Source organism: Hemiscyllium ocellatum, chromosome 5 (assembly GCF_020745735.1).
Source record: "Hemiscyllium ocellatum isolate sHemOce1 chromosome 5, sHemOce1.pat.X.cur, whole genome shotgun sequence".
Taxonomy (NCBI): Eukaryota; Metazoa; Chordata; class Chondrichthyes; order Orectolobiformes; family Hemiscylliidae; genus Hemiscyllium; species Hemiscyllium ocellatum.
This window is the reverse complement of record NC_083405.1, coordinates 96,170,202-96,185,839: the sequence shown is the minus strand read 5'-3', so window position 1 is coordinate 96,185,839 and position 15,638 is coordinate 96,170,202. Positions and strand designations below refer to the sequence as shown.

Genomic DNA, 15,638 nt, shown 5'->3' with positions numbered 1-15,638 from the left:
TTAAAATCTGCTAGCTGTTACAGGGACAAGGCGGCAGATTTTTATGGATTGAAGCCTGAATCTTAAAGTTGCAGGAAATTTAGGTGTACATGAAGCTAGGAAAATGTAGAGGGGTGGCTTTGTTAGTTAATAAATAACAGAATGGAAGTTCAGGAAACCAGAATTCAAAAATTGTTTCGGTCGAGATGAAAAGTGATGAAGGCAAAAAGTCACTCCTGGAAGTGATGCACGGCTCCTTAACTGTTACTATATGATACAGTGGAGCATAAAGGATGAAATAATGAGAGACTTTCAGAAAAGTAAGCAATAATCATGACAGAACAAAGGTAGCCTAAATAAGGAGATCATAGCGTATTTTTGGATAGTTTCTTAGAACAGAATATTCTGAAGCCACACTACTGCATTTGATACAAAAACAGAAATTATTGGAAAAACTCAGCAGGTCTGACTCATTTGTAGGGAGAAAGCAGAGTTAATGTTTCAGGGTTCAGTGATCCTTCTGAACTGATTATAGAGAGGAAAGTTTTCAACGGGTCAAGCAAATTTAAGTAATACAAAATGCAAAGAACAGTACAGCAGAAGAACAGACTCTTCGGCCCACCAACCCTGTGCCAACACATGCTTTTCTAAACTAAAAATCTTTTGCCTCTACGCAGCCTGTATTCCTTCGTTTCCTGCCTATTCATGTATCTGACAAGATGTCTCTTAAACATTGCTATTGAATATGCTTCTATCACCTCATCTGGCGGCACATTCCAGGCACTTACCACCTGCTGTGTATAAAAAAAAACCTGCCCTGGAAAAGAAACTCTGATTATCCATTCTTTCCATATCTCTCAACTTTAAAAAGTTCTATAAGGTTGCCCATCAATCTCCAACATTCAAGTGAAAACAAACCAAATTTGTCTATCTCTTCTCAAAGCTAATACCCTCCAAACCAGAAAACATCCTGATAAACTTTTTCTGTACCTTCTTCAAAGCCTCCATTTGCTTCTGGTAGTGTAGTAACCAGACTTTACACAATATTCCAAATGTGTCCTAAGTAAAGTTCTATATACTTGCCAATTTTTATATTCTATGCCACAACCAATGAAGATAAGCATACCATAAACCTTCTTGACTATCTTATCCATTTGTGTTGTCACTTTCAGGGAAGTGTGGACCCGGATGCCTAGTTCTCTCTATATATTATTGCTTCTGTGGGTTTTAGCATTTACTGTAAATTTTCCTCCTGCGGTGGATCTTCCAAAATGCATCACGTCACATTAAATTCTATCTGCTATTTTTCTGCTAAATCTCCAGCCTATATACATCCTCTAGCAATCTTCCTCACTATCCACAGCTCCCACAATCTTTGTGTTGTCCTCAAACCTACTCATCAGACTACCTACCATCCTCTCCATATCGATTAACAACAATAGGTCTCCAGCACTGATCCCTGCAGAATGCCACTGACCACAGATCTCCAGTCAGAAAAGCACCCTTCCACCACTACTGACTGCTATGACCAACCAATTCCATATCCATCTTATCAACTCACCAAGTCACCATGTGACATCACCTTCTGGACCAGCCTGCCATGAGGAACCTAGTCAAAGGCCTTTGCTAAAGTCCATGCAGAAAATGTTCACTGCCCTATCCTCATCAATCATCTTTGGCACTTCCTCAAAAATCTCAATTGGGTTTGTGAGATACTACCTCCCTGCGCAAATCAATGCTGTCTATCCATACTAGGTCCATACTTTTCCAATATTTGTTAGAAAGTTTATAAAGGAAACTGATAGCTAGCAAACCATGAAAGGAAATAACTTGTAATTGGTATATCTTGGAGATGAAACTAAAGCAGTACAGGAGGGACCAAACCGATCAATATCACAGCTAGCATGCTACTCAAGGTAAGACCTTAAAGGTATTTATACAACTGTTCAAATTACAGACTGATGTGAACTAACTTTGAGAAATCTATAGTGTAGTTTTTGATTTGTAAACCAATCTCATGAATGTAAGTCATACAACATAATACCGTACTATCAAAAAAAGTACAAATTTGTAATTGTTCTTATGATACAGAATCTGAAAATGTAGGCTAAATATTAATAATTTTCAGAAATCTATGTAATGATCATCAATACTCAACCTTACAAAGACCCTTTTACTAGTGTTTACAGCAGAAGATATTTTCACAAGCAGATCCATATCTGTGCTTTTGATCTCATTTTTTATCACCTCCTAAGTGGATATGTGTGGGCTGGTACTTGAGTAAGGAAGGTGTCATGCCAAAGTCACTGAGTCAGAAGCCACAATGGAGCTGTTAAATTTCTCAATGAGGTATACAAGAAATATCTATTTTAGGAGACTGTACTCTAAATTGTGAAGAATATGTTACTGAGTATTTCAAATAACCAAAATTTCAGAAAACTATAAACACTGAGCACCACAAGCAATTTATCTCATCGCCATTTTGAATCGATAGCTCTCTTCGAATTTTTTATCTCTCTTTACCTCTCTGACTCGTCTGTTAAGAATAATAGAGCAAGCTGCTCATGTCTGTTCAGAAACAAAAACAGAAGTTGCTGGAAAAGCTCAGCAGGTCTGGCAGCATCTGTGAAGAAAAATCAAAAGTAATGTTTTGAGTCTGGTGACCCTTTCTCTGAATTGTTGGTAGGTAGGAAAATGTTGATATACATGCAGAAGATAGGGAGGAGCTAATGTAGGGATAGAGCACAAAGAGAAAGAAAACAGTTGGACAGACAAAGGAATCAATAACGATCTGGGTGGAGACTGTTTATGGAAACTATTAGTGGCTAACAATAGGTAGTGTGTAATGGCAGACTATGTGATAACAAGGCCTGGTGTGTGTGGTAGGGAGCTAGGACATGGGGGAGTTCAGGCCCTAAAATTATTGAATGATATTGATCCAGAGGGCTGCAGGGTCCCCAAGTGGAAAATGAGGTGTTGTTCTTCCATTTTCCCCTGAGCTTCGCTGAATCATTGCAGCAAGCCTGAGACAGAGATGTTGGCCAGCCCTGATGCTTCCTTTTTCTTCTCAAAATGGTCCACTTTTTCCTTGTGCACATTATTCTCTGCTCCAGAAAATAAAGATTTAGATGGACTACTAACTGGCAGATGTTCTATGTATGATAATTGCTTTCAAATGCAGATATTGCAACAACTTCAATTTTCAGAAACACTACAGAAAATGTAATACGGGGCCAATGGAATTATGGAAGAGAGGTGTGTTGCTGATAGGGAGATAAGACTATCAATGTGACATGCTTCTAGAATAGCTAGTGCTTTTGCCTCTAAACCAGAGGATCATGGATGCGAACGTCACTTCAGAGCATTGAACTTTTAACCTATGCTGACACCTCAGTACAGTATTAAATAATTGCTATGTCAGAATTGCCATCATTCCTCCACATTTTCAAAGAAGAAATTAGTCTGGCTGCTATTTGTCTTTCAATCCACATCATTTAACTCAATAATGTATTTATTTCAATAATCAGTGGAGCCTTGCTGTGTGCAAATTAGTTGTCAATTTTTCCTGTATTGCAGTACAGTATTCGCTGCACTTCCAAACTGCTAAATTGGAATGTCCTGAGATTGAGAGATAGTAAATGAATGTAACATTTATCTTCATTTAATTAACAATGGTCCCATTCTTTATCTATGCACTTTGTGGTCCAATTTATGTTAATACGACTTGTGTTTCAAGCATTTGTGCAAGCAGTAATGCTTTTCTAAAGCCATAGCCAGGTTTCTTTAATTCATTAATGGGATGTAGTCCACATTGGACTAGACTGGTATTTCTTGCATGTCCCCAGTTCTTGAGAAAGTGATGTGATGTGCTGCCTTCTTAACCATAAGTTGTGGAGACTGTCATCGAGCTGTTAGAAAGGGAGTTCCAGAATTTTGACCTAACAATAGTAAAGAAATCACAGAATCACTACAGTGCAGAAAGAGGCCATTCTGCTCATCGAGCCTACTCCAACCCTCCAAACAGTATCCTATTCAGACCTGCCCTATCCCAGTAACCCTGCATTTGCCACAGCTAATCCATTCAGCCTGCACATACCTTGTCACTATGGGGCAATTTAGTATTGCCAATCCACCTAACCTGCACATACTTGGACTGCGGGAGGAAACTAGACCACCTGGCAGAAACCCATACAGGCACTAGGAAAGCGTGCAAACTCCACACAGGTAGTCATCCCAGCCTGGGATCAAACCCAGGTCCCTGGTACTGTGAGGCAACATTGCGAAGCACTGTTCCACTATGCCGCCCAATATCAATATAATTCTGAGTTAAGATAGTGTATGGCTCAAAGTGGAACTGGCAGGTGATGGTTTTCTCATATATCTGCTGCATGTCCTTCTAGGTGGTAGAAGATATGAGTTTAGAAGGTGATGTATAAGAAACGCTAGGAACTTGTTCCATTGCGTTCTGTAGATGGTACGTAGTGCTGCCACTGTGATTGGTAGTGAAAGAGTGACAGTTATAGGTGGTTGTTGTAATGCCAACCAAGTAGGCTACTTTATCCTGCATGGCTTTGAGCTTTTTGAATGTTAATGGAGTGGTACTAATCCAGAAATGTGGATATTATTCAATCACACTCCTGACTTGTGCCTAGTTTTGTACAATTCTATGCATCAAATTGTAGGGAGGATGTAAATGTGTTGGGGAGAGTGCAGAAAATACTTGTAAGAATGGTTCCAGGGATGAGAAACATCAGTTATAAATTTAGATTGCGATTATTGGAGAGAAGAAGTCTAAGAGGACACCTCATTAAGTTTTCAAAATCATGAAGGAGCTGAGCGAAGTAGATAGGGAGAAAACTGTCCTTACTGATAAAAGGATCAAGCGTGAGACGGCATGTATTTACAGTCATAGAGTCATAGAGATGTACAGCATGGAAACAGACCCTTCGGTCCAACCCGTCCGTGCCGAGCAGATATCCCAACCCAATCTCGTTCCACCTGCCAGCACCCGGCCCATACCTCCAAACCCTTCCTATTCATATACACATCCATATGCCTCTTAAATGTTGCAATTGTACCAGCCTCCACCACATCCTCTGGCAGCTCATTCCATACACGTACTACCCTCTGCGTGAAAAAGTTGCCCCTTAGGTCTCTTTTATATCTTTCCCCTCTCAGCCTAAACCTATGCCCTCTAGTTCTGAATTCCCTGACCCCGGGGAAAAGACTTTTTCTATTTATCCTATCCATGCCCCTCATAATTTTGTAAACCTCTGAGGTCACCCCTCAGCTTCCGACGCTCCAGGGAAAACAGCCCCAGCCTGTTCAGCCTCTCCCTGTAGCTCAGATCCTCCAACTCTGGCAACATTCTTGTAAATCTTTTCTGAACCCTTTCAAATTTCACAACATCTTTCCGATAGGAAGGAAACCAGATTTGCACGCAATATTCCAACAGTGGCCTAACCAATGTCCTGGACAGCTGCAACATGACCTCCCAACTCCTGTACTCAATACTCTGACCAATAAAGGAAAGCATACCAAACACCTTCTTCACTATCCTATCTACCTGCGACACCACTTTCAAGGAGCTATGATCCTGCACTCCAAGATCTCTTTGTTCAGCAACACTCCCTCGGACCTTACCATTAAGTGTATAAGTCCTGCAATGATTTGCTTTCCCAAAATGCAGCACCTCGCATTTATCTGAATTGAACTCCATCTGCCACTTCTCAGCCCATTGGCCCATCTGGTCCAGATCCTATTGTAATCTGAGGTAACCCTCTTCGCTGTCCACTACACCTCCAATTTTGGTGTCATCTGCAAACTTACTAACTGTACCTCTTGTGCTCACATCCAAATCATTTATGCAAATGACAAAAAGTGGAGGGCACAGCACCGATCTTTGTGACACTCCACTGGTCACAGGCCTCCAGTCTGAAAATAACCCTCCACCAGCACCCTCTGTCTTCTACCTTTCAGCCAGTTCTGTATCCAAATGGCTAGTTCTCCCTGTATTCCATGAGATCTAACCTTGCTAATCAGTCTTCCATGGGGAACCTTGTCGAATGCCTTACTGACGTCCATATAGATCACATCTACCACTCTGCCCTCATCAATCTTCTTTGTTACCTCTTCAAAAAACTCAATCAAGTTTGTGAGACATGATTTCCCACGCACAAAGCCATGTTGACTATCCCGAATCAGCCCTTCCCTTTTTAAATACATGTACACCCTGTCCCTCAGGATTCCCTCCAATGACTTGCCCACCACCAAGGTCAGGCTCACCGGTCTATAGTTCTCTGGCTTGTCTTTACTGCCCTTCTTAAACAGTGGCACCACGTTTGCCAATCTCCAGTCTTCCGGCACCTCATCTGTGACTATCGATGATACAAATATCTCAGCCAGAGCCCCAGCAATCACTTCTCTAGCTTCACACAGGGTTCTCGGGTACACCTGATCAGGTCCTGGGGATTTATCCACTTTTAACCGTTTCAAGACATTGAGCACTTCCTCCTCTGTAATCTGGACATTTTGCAAGATGTCACCATCTATTTCCCTACAGTCTATATCTTCCATATCCTTTTCCACAGTAAATACTGATGCAAAGTATTCATTTGGTATCTCCCCCATTTTCTGTGGCTCCACACAAAGGCCGCCTTGCTGATCTTTGAGGGGCCCTATTCTCTCCCTAATTACCCTTTTGTCCTTAATATATTTGTAAAAACCCTTTGGATTCTCCTTAATTCTATTTGCCATTGCTATCTCATGTCCCCATTTTGCCCTCCTGATTTCCCTCTTAAGTATACTCCTACTTTCTTTATACTCATCTAAGGATTCCCTTGATCTATCCTGTCTATACCTGACATATGCTTCCTTCTTTTTCTTAACCAAACCCTCAATTTCTTTAGTCATCCAGCATTCCCTATACCTACCAACCTTCCCTTTCAACCTGACAGGAATATACGTTCTGTGGATTCTTGTTATCTCATTTCTGAAGGCTTCTTACTTTCCAGGCATCCCTTTACCTGCGAACATCTGTCCCCAATCAGCTTTCGAAAGTCCTTGCCTAATACTGTCAAAATTGACCTTTCTCCAATTTAGAACTTCAACTTTTAGATCTGGTCTATCCTTTTCCATCACTATTTTAAAACTAATAGAATTATGGTTGCTGGCCCCAAAGCGCTCCCCCACTGATACCTCAGTCACCTGACCTGCCTTATTTCCCAAGAGTAGGTTTAGTTTTGCACCTTCTCTAGTAGGTACATCCACATACTGAATCAGAAAATTTTCTTGTACACACGTAAGAAACTCCTCTCCATCTAAACCTTTAACACTATGGCAGTCCCAGTCTATGTTTGGAAAGTTAAAATCCCCTACCATAACTCCCTATTATTCTTACAGGTAGCTGAGATCTCCTTGCAAGTTTGTTTCTCAATTTGCCTCTGACTACTGGGGGGTCTATAATACAATCCCAATAAGGTGATCATCCCTTTCTTATTTCTCAGTTCCACCCAAATAACTTCCCTGGATGTATTTCCGGGAATATCTTCCCTCAGCTCAGCTGTAATGCTATCCGTTATCAAAAATGCCACTCCCCCTCCTCTCTTGCCTCCCTTTCTATCCTTCCTGTAGCATTTGTATCCTGGAACATTAAGCTGCCAGTCCTGCCCATCCCTGAGCCATGTTTCCGTAATTGCTATGATATCCCAGTCCCATGTTCTTAACCATGCTCTGAGTTCATCTACCTTCCCTGTTCGGCCCCTTGCTTTGAAATAAGTGCAGTTTAATTTATTTGTCCTACCTTGTCCCTGCCTGCCCTGACTGTTTGACTCACTTCTGTTCTCAGCTGTACCCTTCTCAGATTGATCTCTTTCCTCACTATCTCCCTGGGTTCCCCCCCCCACCACCTTACTATTTAAATCCTCCCAAGCAGTTTTAGCAAATCTCCCTGCCAGTATATTAGTCCCCTTCCAATTTAAGTGCAATCCGTCCTTTTTTACAGGTCACTTCTACCCCAAAAGAGATTCCAATGATCCAAAAATGTGAATCCTTCTCCCATACACCTGCTCCACAGCCATGCATTCATCTGCTCTATCCTCCTATTCCTGCCCTCACTAGCTCGTAGCACTGGGAGTAATCCAGATATTACTACCCTTGAGGACCTCCTTTTTAAATTTCTGCCTAACTCTGTGTAATCTCCCTTCAGAATCTCAACCTTTTCCCTTCCTGTATCGTTGGTTCCAATGTGGACAGTGACCTTTTGCTGGCCCCTCTCCCCCGTGAGAACATTCTGCACTCTCTCTGAGACATCCTTGATCCTGGCACCAGGGAAACAACACACTATTCTGCTTTTTCTCTGTTGGCCACAGAAAAGTCTGTCTGTACCTCTGACTACAGAATCCCCTAACACAATTGATCTCTTGGAAGCCGATGTTCCTCTCCTTGTATTAGAGCCAGTCTCAATACCAGAAACTTGGCTGTTCGTGCTACGTTCCCCTGAGAATCCATCACCCCCTATATTTTCCAAAACAGCTTACCTATTTGAAATGGGTATATCCACAAAAGACTCCTGCCCTAGATGCCGACCTCTCTCACCTTTCCTGGAGTTAATCCAACTATGTGACTGTATCTGAGACTTTCTCCCCTTCCTATTACTGCCATCTATCACATACCTTTGCTGTTGCAAATTCCTCATCGCTTCTATCTGTCTCTCCAACCGATTCACTCGTTCTGATAAGATTCGCATCCAACAGTATTTATGGCAGATATAATCCGCAGTAACCCTTAAACTCTCTTTAAACTCCCACATCTGACAAGAAGTACACATCACTGCAAAGGCCATTTTTGCTCCTTCACAATCTACAGATCCAGAAAATAACACTGTCTTATTCCTCTACAAACAATGCCCCAGGTTAAATTAATAACTATGACTTATATTTTAAGTGATTTGCAAGAGAACAAACGGGAAGTGAGAGAAAAAAACCTTTTCATATAAGAGTGGTTTGAATGTACTTCCTGAAATTGTGTTGTATGTAGCTTCAGCTGAGGCATTCAAAAGGACATTTGATTATTATTTAAATAGAAAAGATCTACAAGAGTGTCCCGCAAAATTGCAAGGTGGCAGCTCACCACCACTTTCTTGGGGGCAACTAGGGATGGGCAATAAAATGCTGGCTAGCCAGCGACATCCACATCCCACAAGCGGGTATAAAAAAATATAAAAAGGCAGAAGATGGACACAAAGTTACAATGGCTAGCTGGTGCAGATACAATGACTCAAGTGGCTTCCCTCTGCACTATAACATTTTGTTTGAAATTCTCATTGAACGTACTTAGTATGTCTGGTACCATGAATGGTTATGATTTCGTGTTAAGGATGAAAGGATATGAGGATGATGATCGCAATATTGACTGTAGAAATTATTTGAATTGAGAGGTGAGCACTCTTCTTATGGGACTGTCTGACCTCCTTGAGTACACAGATCAGGAAAGCATGCCTTCTTGACAGAGGCTTCTCTGCCATTGGTTTCAGGCATCATAGTCACATCTGGCTCCTCTGAGGAGAAAGGCAATAGTTCTGTATTTTCTTTTGCTTTAGCTTCAGTTTTACAAGGTGATGTTGACCATAACTGTTGGGTGTCTTTAATAGGGTATAGTAAATGTCACCTACAGATCTGTTGCTCTATTACTGCCCTTGGGGCCACATAGGTGGTGTTGTTTATCTGCTTGGTTTTACCAAAAGGGTTCCTAGATAGAGTCATGGAGTCAGACAGCACGAAAACAAACCCTTCAGTCCACCTACTCCATGCTGACCAAGTTTTCTAACTAAATTAGTCCCATTTGCCAGCATTTGGACCATATCCTTCAAAACCTTTCCTATTCATGTACTTGTCCAACTGTCTTTTGAATGTTGTAACTGCACCTGCATCTACTACTTCCTCTGGTAGTTCATTTCACAGACAGTTCCTTTATTGGAGTCATTGCTCCCCTCTCAGGACGCAGCCACTAATACTGTCCAAAAGATCAAAAACCTGACTGCTTAAGAATGAATGAACAGTAGTAGCTTCCTCGATATCTAAAGCAGACATATGATCAATTTTCAATAGTTTTTAACAATCAAAAAGTTAAGTCTCTTGCAATTGATAAAGACTTCTGGCTGAACTGAAATACATGGAATACCAGATGTGTTGAGCCAGTAATTCCCTCTGAATCTGTGAAAAACCAATTAATGCAGTGAAGCTGACAGTCATCTTTTAATGGTCACATCAAGATGTACTTAAATGATGGCTTTCAGAAATAAAGCATTAGTGTCATGAGAAATACGTTTAAAGGCAGCAAAATGTGAGATTCTAGAGAAAACACTAGCACATCTCTAGCAGGAACTAGAGAATCAACTGCAAGACATTCAAGGCAATGATAATCTTGATGGTAACTGGAATGCTTGACCACCTAGCAGTCTTGGGAAGCAGGTCTCCTTCCATGACCCTACAGATGCCAACCTGTTGATGAAGCACTATTGTTCCATCATGTTGAGGATGCTTATTGCTTGTACGCTCTGTGCTGGGAGTATCATCTCCTTCAAACTGGAGCACTCTCAACATCCATCCTCCATCCCTACTGTCTTGATTAGACTTACAGTGTGGAAACAGGCCCTCCGGCCCAACAAGTCCACACCGACCCGCCGAAGCGCAACCCACCCATACCCCTACATTTACCCCTTACCTAACACTACGGGCAATTTAGCATGGCCAATTCACCTGAGCCGCACATCTTTGGACTGTGGGAGGAAACCGGAGCACCCGGAGGAAACCCACGCAGACACGGGGAGAACGTGCAAACTCCACACAGTCAGTCGCCTGAGTCGGGAATTGAACCCGGGTCTACAGGCGCTGTGAGGCAGCAGTGCTAACCACTGTGCCACCGTGCCGCCCAGTTGTTGATTTCAATTACCCTGGGGTTATGGAGTGTTAGCTGGCCGCAGAGAATTCTGCCACTGTTAGCGTTCTTGCATCTTTTGCATTTCTTGCTGATACTGCTGTGATTCCTCCTGCTGCTTCTCATCAGAAGTTCAGGTCATTGCTGCATTAAGTTGTTACTCTCATGATGTAGTTCAGGTTCACAGCAAGGAAGTTATGTTAACTTTGAGTAAACTCTAAGGTAATTCAACGTGTTTCCAAAATGTAGGAAATGACACTCAAAACAGTGAAATTAAACTCTCACATCTAAACCTGCAAGCACACAAAAACCTTTCACTGAAATAACAACAGAAAGTGCTGAAAATGCTCAGCCTGACTGGCAGCATCTGTTTACGGAGAAAGAGAATTAAATTTTGAATTGAATGTGACTCAGAGCTATTTGCACTGAAGATATCACATATTTTGAGTTTGTTGCTACTTTGTTGCTACAGTTCAATTAATCCCTGCTATGCTCTCATCTGGTAAACCCTGGCAGAAAATACTTAGGAAACCTCTGTAGTGGCTGATAAAGTTAATTGCATCTTACAATATTTAACTTCCTTTACTCCATAGCTCCACAGGTTACCCTATTTGCATACAAATCCATCCTGGTTAAACACAAGCAACAGGATCTTGTCAGGTTCTTGATTCAGCACCACCTTAATTCACTAATTCCTAGCTCCACCAATACCTAAACTGACATCCACTTGACTGTTAACATTCTGCACTGACAACTCCACCATTTCTTCAGAAAGTATTGAACTTCAGCCATACCAACCCTACTTATTTTACTTCTAGTTTGAAGCAGTTATTACTTGAGCTCTAACTCCAAGGTAAATATATCTTCTGAAATTTGTGGGACATGTAACAAAATACATGTGCAAGCAGTTCAGTCTGTTATTTATCATTGCCTCTTCTTACTTCACTCTTTCTCTTAGGTTTGTACAAACTGAATCTGAATTAAGTTTTGACCTGTAGTTTTTCAAATATTGTGAAACTAAAAGTTGTAGAAAATGTTCAAACAGATTGAGTTGCTGCTGATGCATTCCAGGACATTTAGTACACTGTAGCTGTTTAATATTCAAACTCTACCTTTAGCTAACTAAGGTAAAGGAATAAGCAGAAGAAAAGTTCCGTTGAAGTCCAATCTTATAAGAGAGGCTGAGACTTTCAACTAAAAATTGTCATGCGGACATTAATAAATGGCAGTATATCAGTAGATATGTTAAACCATTAATGTGAGATATATAATTATTTGAAATTTTATCTAGTTTATTTTGGATACTAAAATTTTAGCCCGGGATGAAAAGAAGTGTCAGAATTTTTTTCCCCCAAAAGTATTTGAGTGACTTACAATGCCACCTAGTGCTACAACAAGTAATTATTACATAAGTGTGATTTAGTATTAGTAGTCCTATTACAGCATCTCATAGTGGTCTGACAGGTAATTGTTATAAACATGACAGGAAAGTGAATGTTTAACATTGAAATTCTAATTAGAAATGTTTAACTATCATTTTATATTGTTAACTTTTGATATGAAGTAAAAGTTTGTAGACAGGAATTGCATACTATGTATAAATGTTTACTTATGTTTGAAGTCAACAGAAATATTCCAGAATCCTACATTTGTGATTCCAGTTATCCAAATATACATTAAATATTAATTCACAAAATGGATGCTTAGTACTCTGGGCTAATTTTATTTGCAGGACTTTGGTAAAATCCCAGATTATCTAATTAAGCAGTCTGAAGAGGAGAAGAAAGCACAAGAAGAATATGATGCCTATGTAAAAGAGCGTATACGACAAGGTTCCATGAAAATGTTGACTGAAGAGGAGCGGAACAGCGTGTTGTCGGTTAGCAATGATTACCACTTCCTAATATCATCAAAGAAACAAATATCTGGTTAAAATTTCAAAATAGAAAAGATATGAAAGGTATAAGCTAATGAGATCATTAAGTCTTTTTCACCATTCTGTTACCTTGTAATTCTCCCAGTGCAGCTTATACTCACTGATTTCTCCATGATTCAGAATGGTACACTTTTTCCATTATCATCAATTTACAGTTATCCCAATCTCCTTCCCAGTTCATGTTGATAGTCTTTTTATTGTCTAGCATCTCGTCAGCACCTCCTACAACTTCCAATTCGTGCTTTTAGTCTTTAGTCCATGCATTCGCATTTGCAATCGCAGTTCATAGTGTCATTTTGGCATGGAAAGAGGATATTTGACCTTTCGAATCCATGCCACCTCTCTGTCTTGCAATCTAGTCAGCCTTATTCCCAGGTGCTGTTCCTACAGCATTACAAGTTTATTAATGATACCAAAATGTCCTTTTGGTATCATTGAATATCTCTGTCACATCACATTCAAAGACAGCAAGGTCCCAGTCACAGAGTCATAGAGACGTACAGCATGGAAACAAACCCTTTGGTCCAACCCGTCCATGCCAACCAGATATCCCAACCCAATCTAGTCCCACCTGCTAGCACCGGCTCATATCTCTCCAAACCCTTCCTATTCATATACCCACCCAAATTCCTCTTAAATGTTGTAATTGTACCAGCCTCCACCACTTCCTCTGGCAGCTCTTTCCATACCCGTACCACCCTCTGTGTGAAAAATTTACCCCTTAGGTCTCTTTTATATCTTTCCCCTCTCACCCTAAACCTATGCCCTCTAGTTCTGGACTCCCCATCCCAGGGAAAAGACTTTGTCTATTTACCCTATCCATGTCCCTCATAATTTTGTAAATCTCTATAAGATCACCCCTCAGCCTTCGACGCTCCAGGGAAAACAGCCCCAACCTGTACAGCCTCTCCCTGTAGCTCAAATCCTCCAAACCTGGCAACGTCCTTGTAAATCTTTTCTGAACCCTTTCAAATTTCACAACATCTTTCCAGTAGGAAGGAGACCAGAATTGCACGCGATGTTCCAACAGTGGCCTAACCAATGTCCTGTACAGCCGCAACATGATCTCCCAACTCCTGTACTCAATGCTCTGACCAATAAAAGAAAGCATACCAAACGCCTTCTTCACTATCCTATCTACCTGCAACTCTACTTTCAAGGAGCTATGAACCTGCACTCCAAATGCTACATAAAAAGTTCTTCCTTACGTTCTCCCTTTCATCAGGCTTGGGACAAATAGATTTCAAGTGAAAAGAAGAACCTGGAAAGAAGAACATAAGGCAAGATCTGTGAAAAATAGGAAACCAATGCAATTCCTTGCTATATTCAAAATTAATTGTTTAATTCAACCAAATTTTCTTTTTGTTCATGGGATGTGGTGTCATTGGCTAGGCCAGCATTTATTGCCTATTCCTAATTGTTCTGGAAAAGGTGGTGGTTAGTTGTCAACCAAGTTTAATATTTGCATATTTATATCATCACCATAAACTATTCTCCTAAGTAGGAGAGCGGAAAAGTGGTGGAATATTGATAATGTCACTACACTACTAATCCACAGACCTGAGATAATGCCCCACAGCAGGTGATGAAAGTTCACTGTAATAAAAAATCTGGAATTAAAAAGCTAGTCTAATGGTAACCATCATTAAATGTCAATAAGAATCCCTCTGGTTTTGAAACCTGTCATCCTTATCTGGTTTGGCCTACATGTCTCCAGACCCATAGCCTTCTAAAATGGCTTTGCGAGCTGTAGATTGTACTATATTGTTATGAAGTCTAAAGTAAGGACTGCAGTGGTTCAAGAGGTGGCTAATCACCACCTTCTCAAGGACAATTTAGGAATGCAGAATAAATATTGACTTGGCCTACATCCTGTGATTTTAAAGAAGGATGGTTTAAGGGGTCATAACTAATGAGCTCTGCTTTTAAGGGTACGTAAAATAGCATTGAAACAATTAAACTAATTTAACTGTTAAACAAATATCATTCTAATTTTAATCAAAGTGTTGATTAGTTTGCTTTTCTTTTTCTGGGTCTGTTTTAGGGACTAAAGAGGAATTGGGCAGAGCTGAATCATGCCTATCAAAGTCTTTCCATTTTGATAGACACTCATTCGAAGCAAATGCACAAGGAAGTACTTGAAACCAAAATGAAAAAACTAGAACAGGACATTGACATGTTTGAGAAACATAAATTTATCTACATTCCACGAAACTAAAGCCCAAGATAATGTTGCTTTTTCAATTTTTTCAAAAATGTATTATTATGCAAATATTGTCCCATTTTTGATGCTAGTATTTGCCCATATAAAATTTCTACATATTTCATACTTAAAGAATGCATTTATGTAAGCACAAAAATGAAGAATGTGACAACTGAACAAAGTTGCAAATTATCTATGACTATGACTCTAAGTGAACAAAGTTACAATTTAAATTTATTATCAAAGATTTTCCTTTTTCTTAATTTGACAAGGAATTGTAAATGACAATGTATTGCACAAATTTTAAATATTCATTATATATCAATAACAATGGTTTATTCTGAGAAACTGTCACTGATTTTTGCATTTGGAGAAGCAAGCTTTGATATGGCATGCTGAACTAACTGAGCTACAAAAGCCACCAACCTATAGATATTGATAAATTTTAATAGTGCAACATGTACAAAAGAAAGACTTGGTGTTGATTGTTCAAACTTGTGGAAAAAATATCATGGAAGTAAATCAAGTATAGTTACTTGGTAGTACCAAACTTGAGTATTGCTGAAAAAAGACACGTTTTGTTGA

General features: G+C 40.2%; 1 protein-coding gene across 1 annotated transcript in view; it reads left to right on the top strand.

Moving 5' to 3' along the window:
* Positions 1-15,068, top strand: part of enkur (enkurin, TRPC channel interacting protein) — a 30,802-nt gene extending 15,734 nt beyond the window's left edge. Inside the window, exons 4-5 of the mRNA XM_060825713.1 lie at positions 12,647-12,793; positions 14,895-15,068. Of these exons, the coding sequence (XP_060681696.1) occupies positions 12,647-12,793; positions 14,895-15,068 (321 nt within the window). The remainder of the gene's footprint in view (positions 1-12,646; positions 12,794-14,894) is intronic.
* Positions 15,069-15,638: the final 570 nt, after the last annotated feature.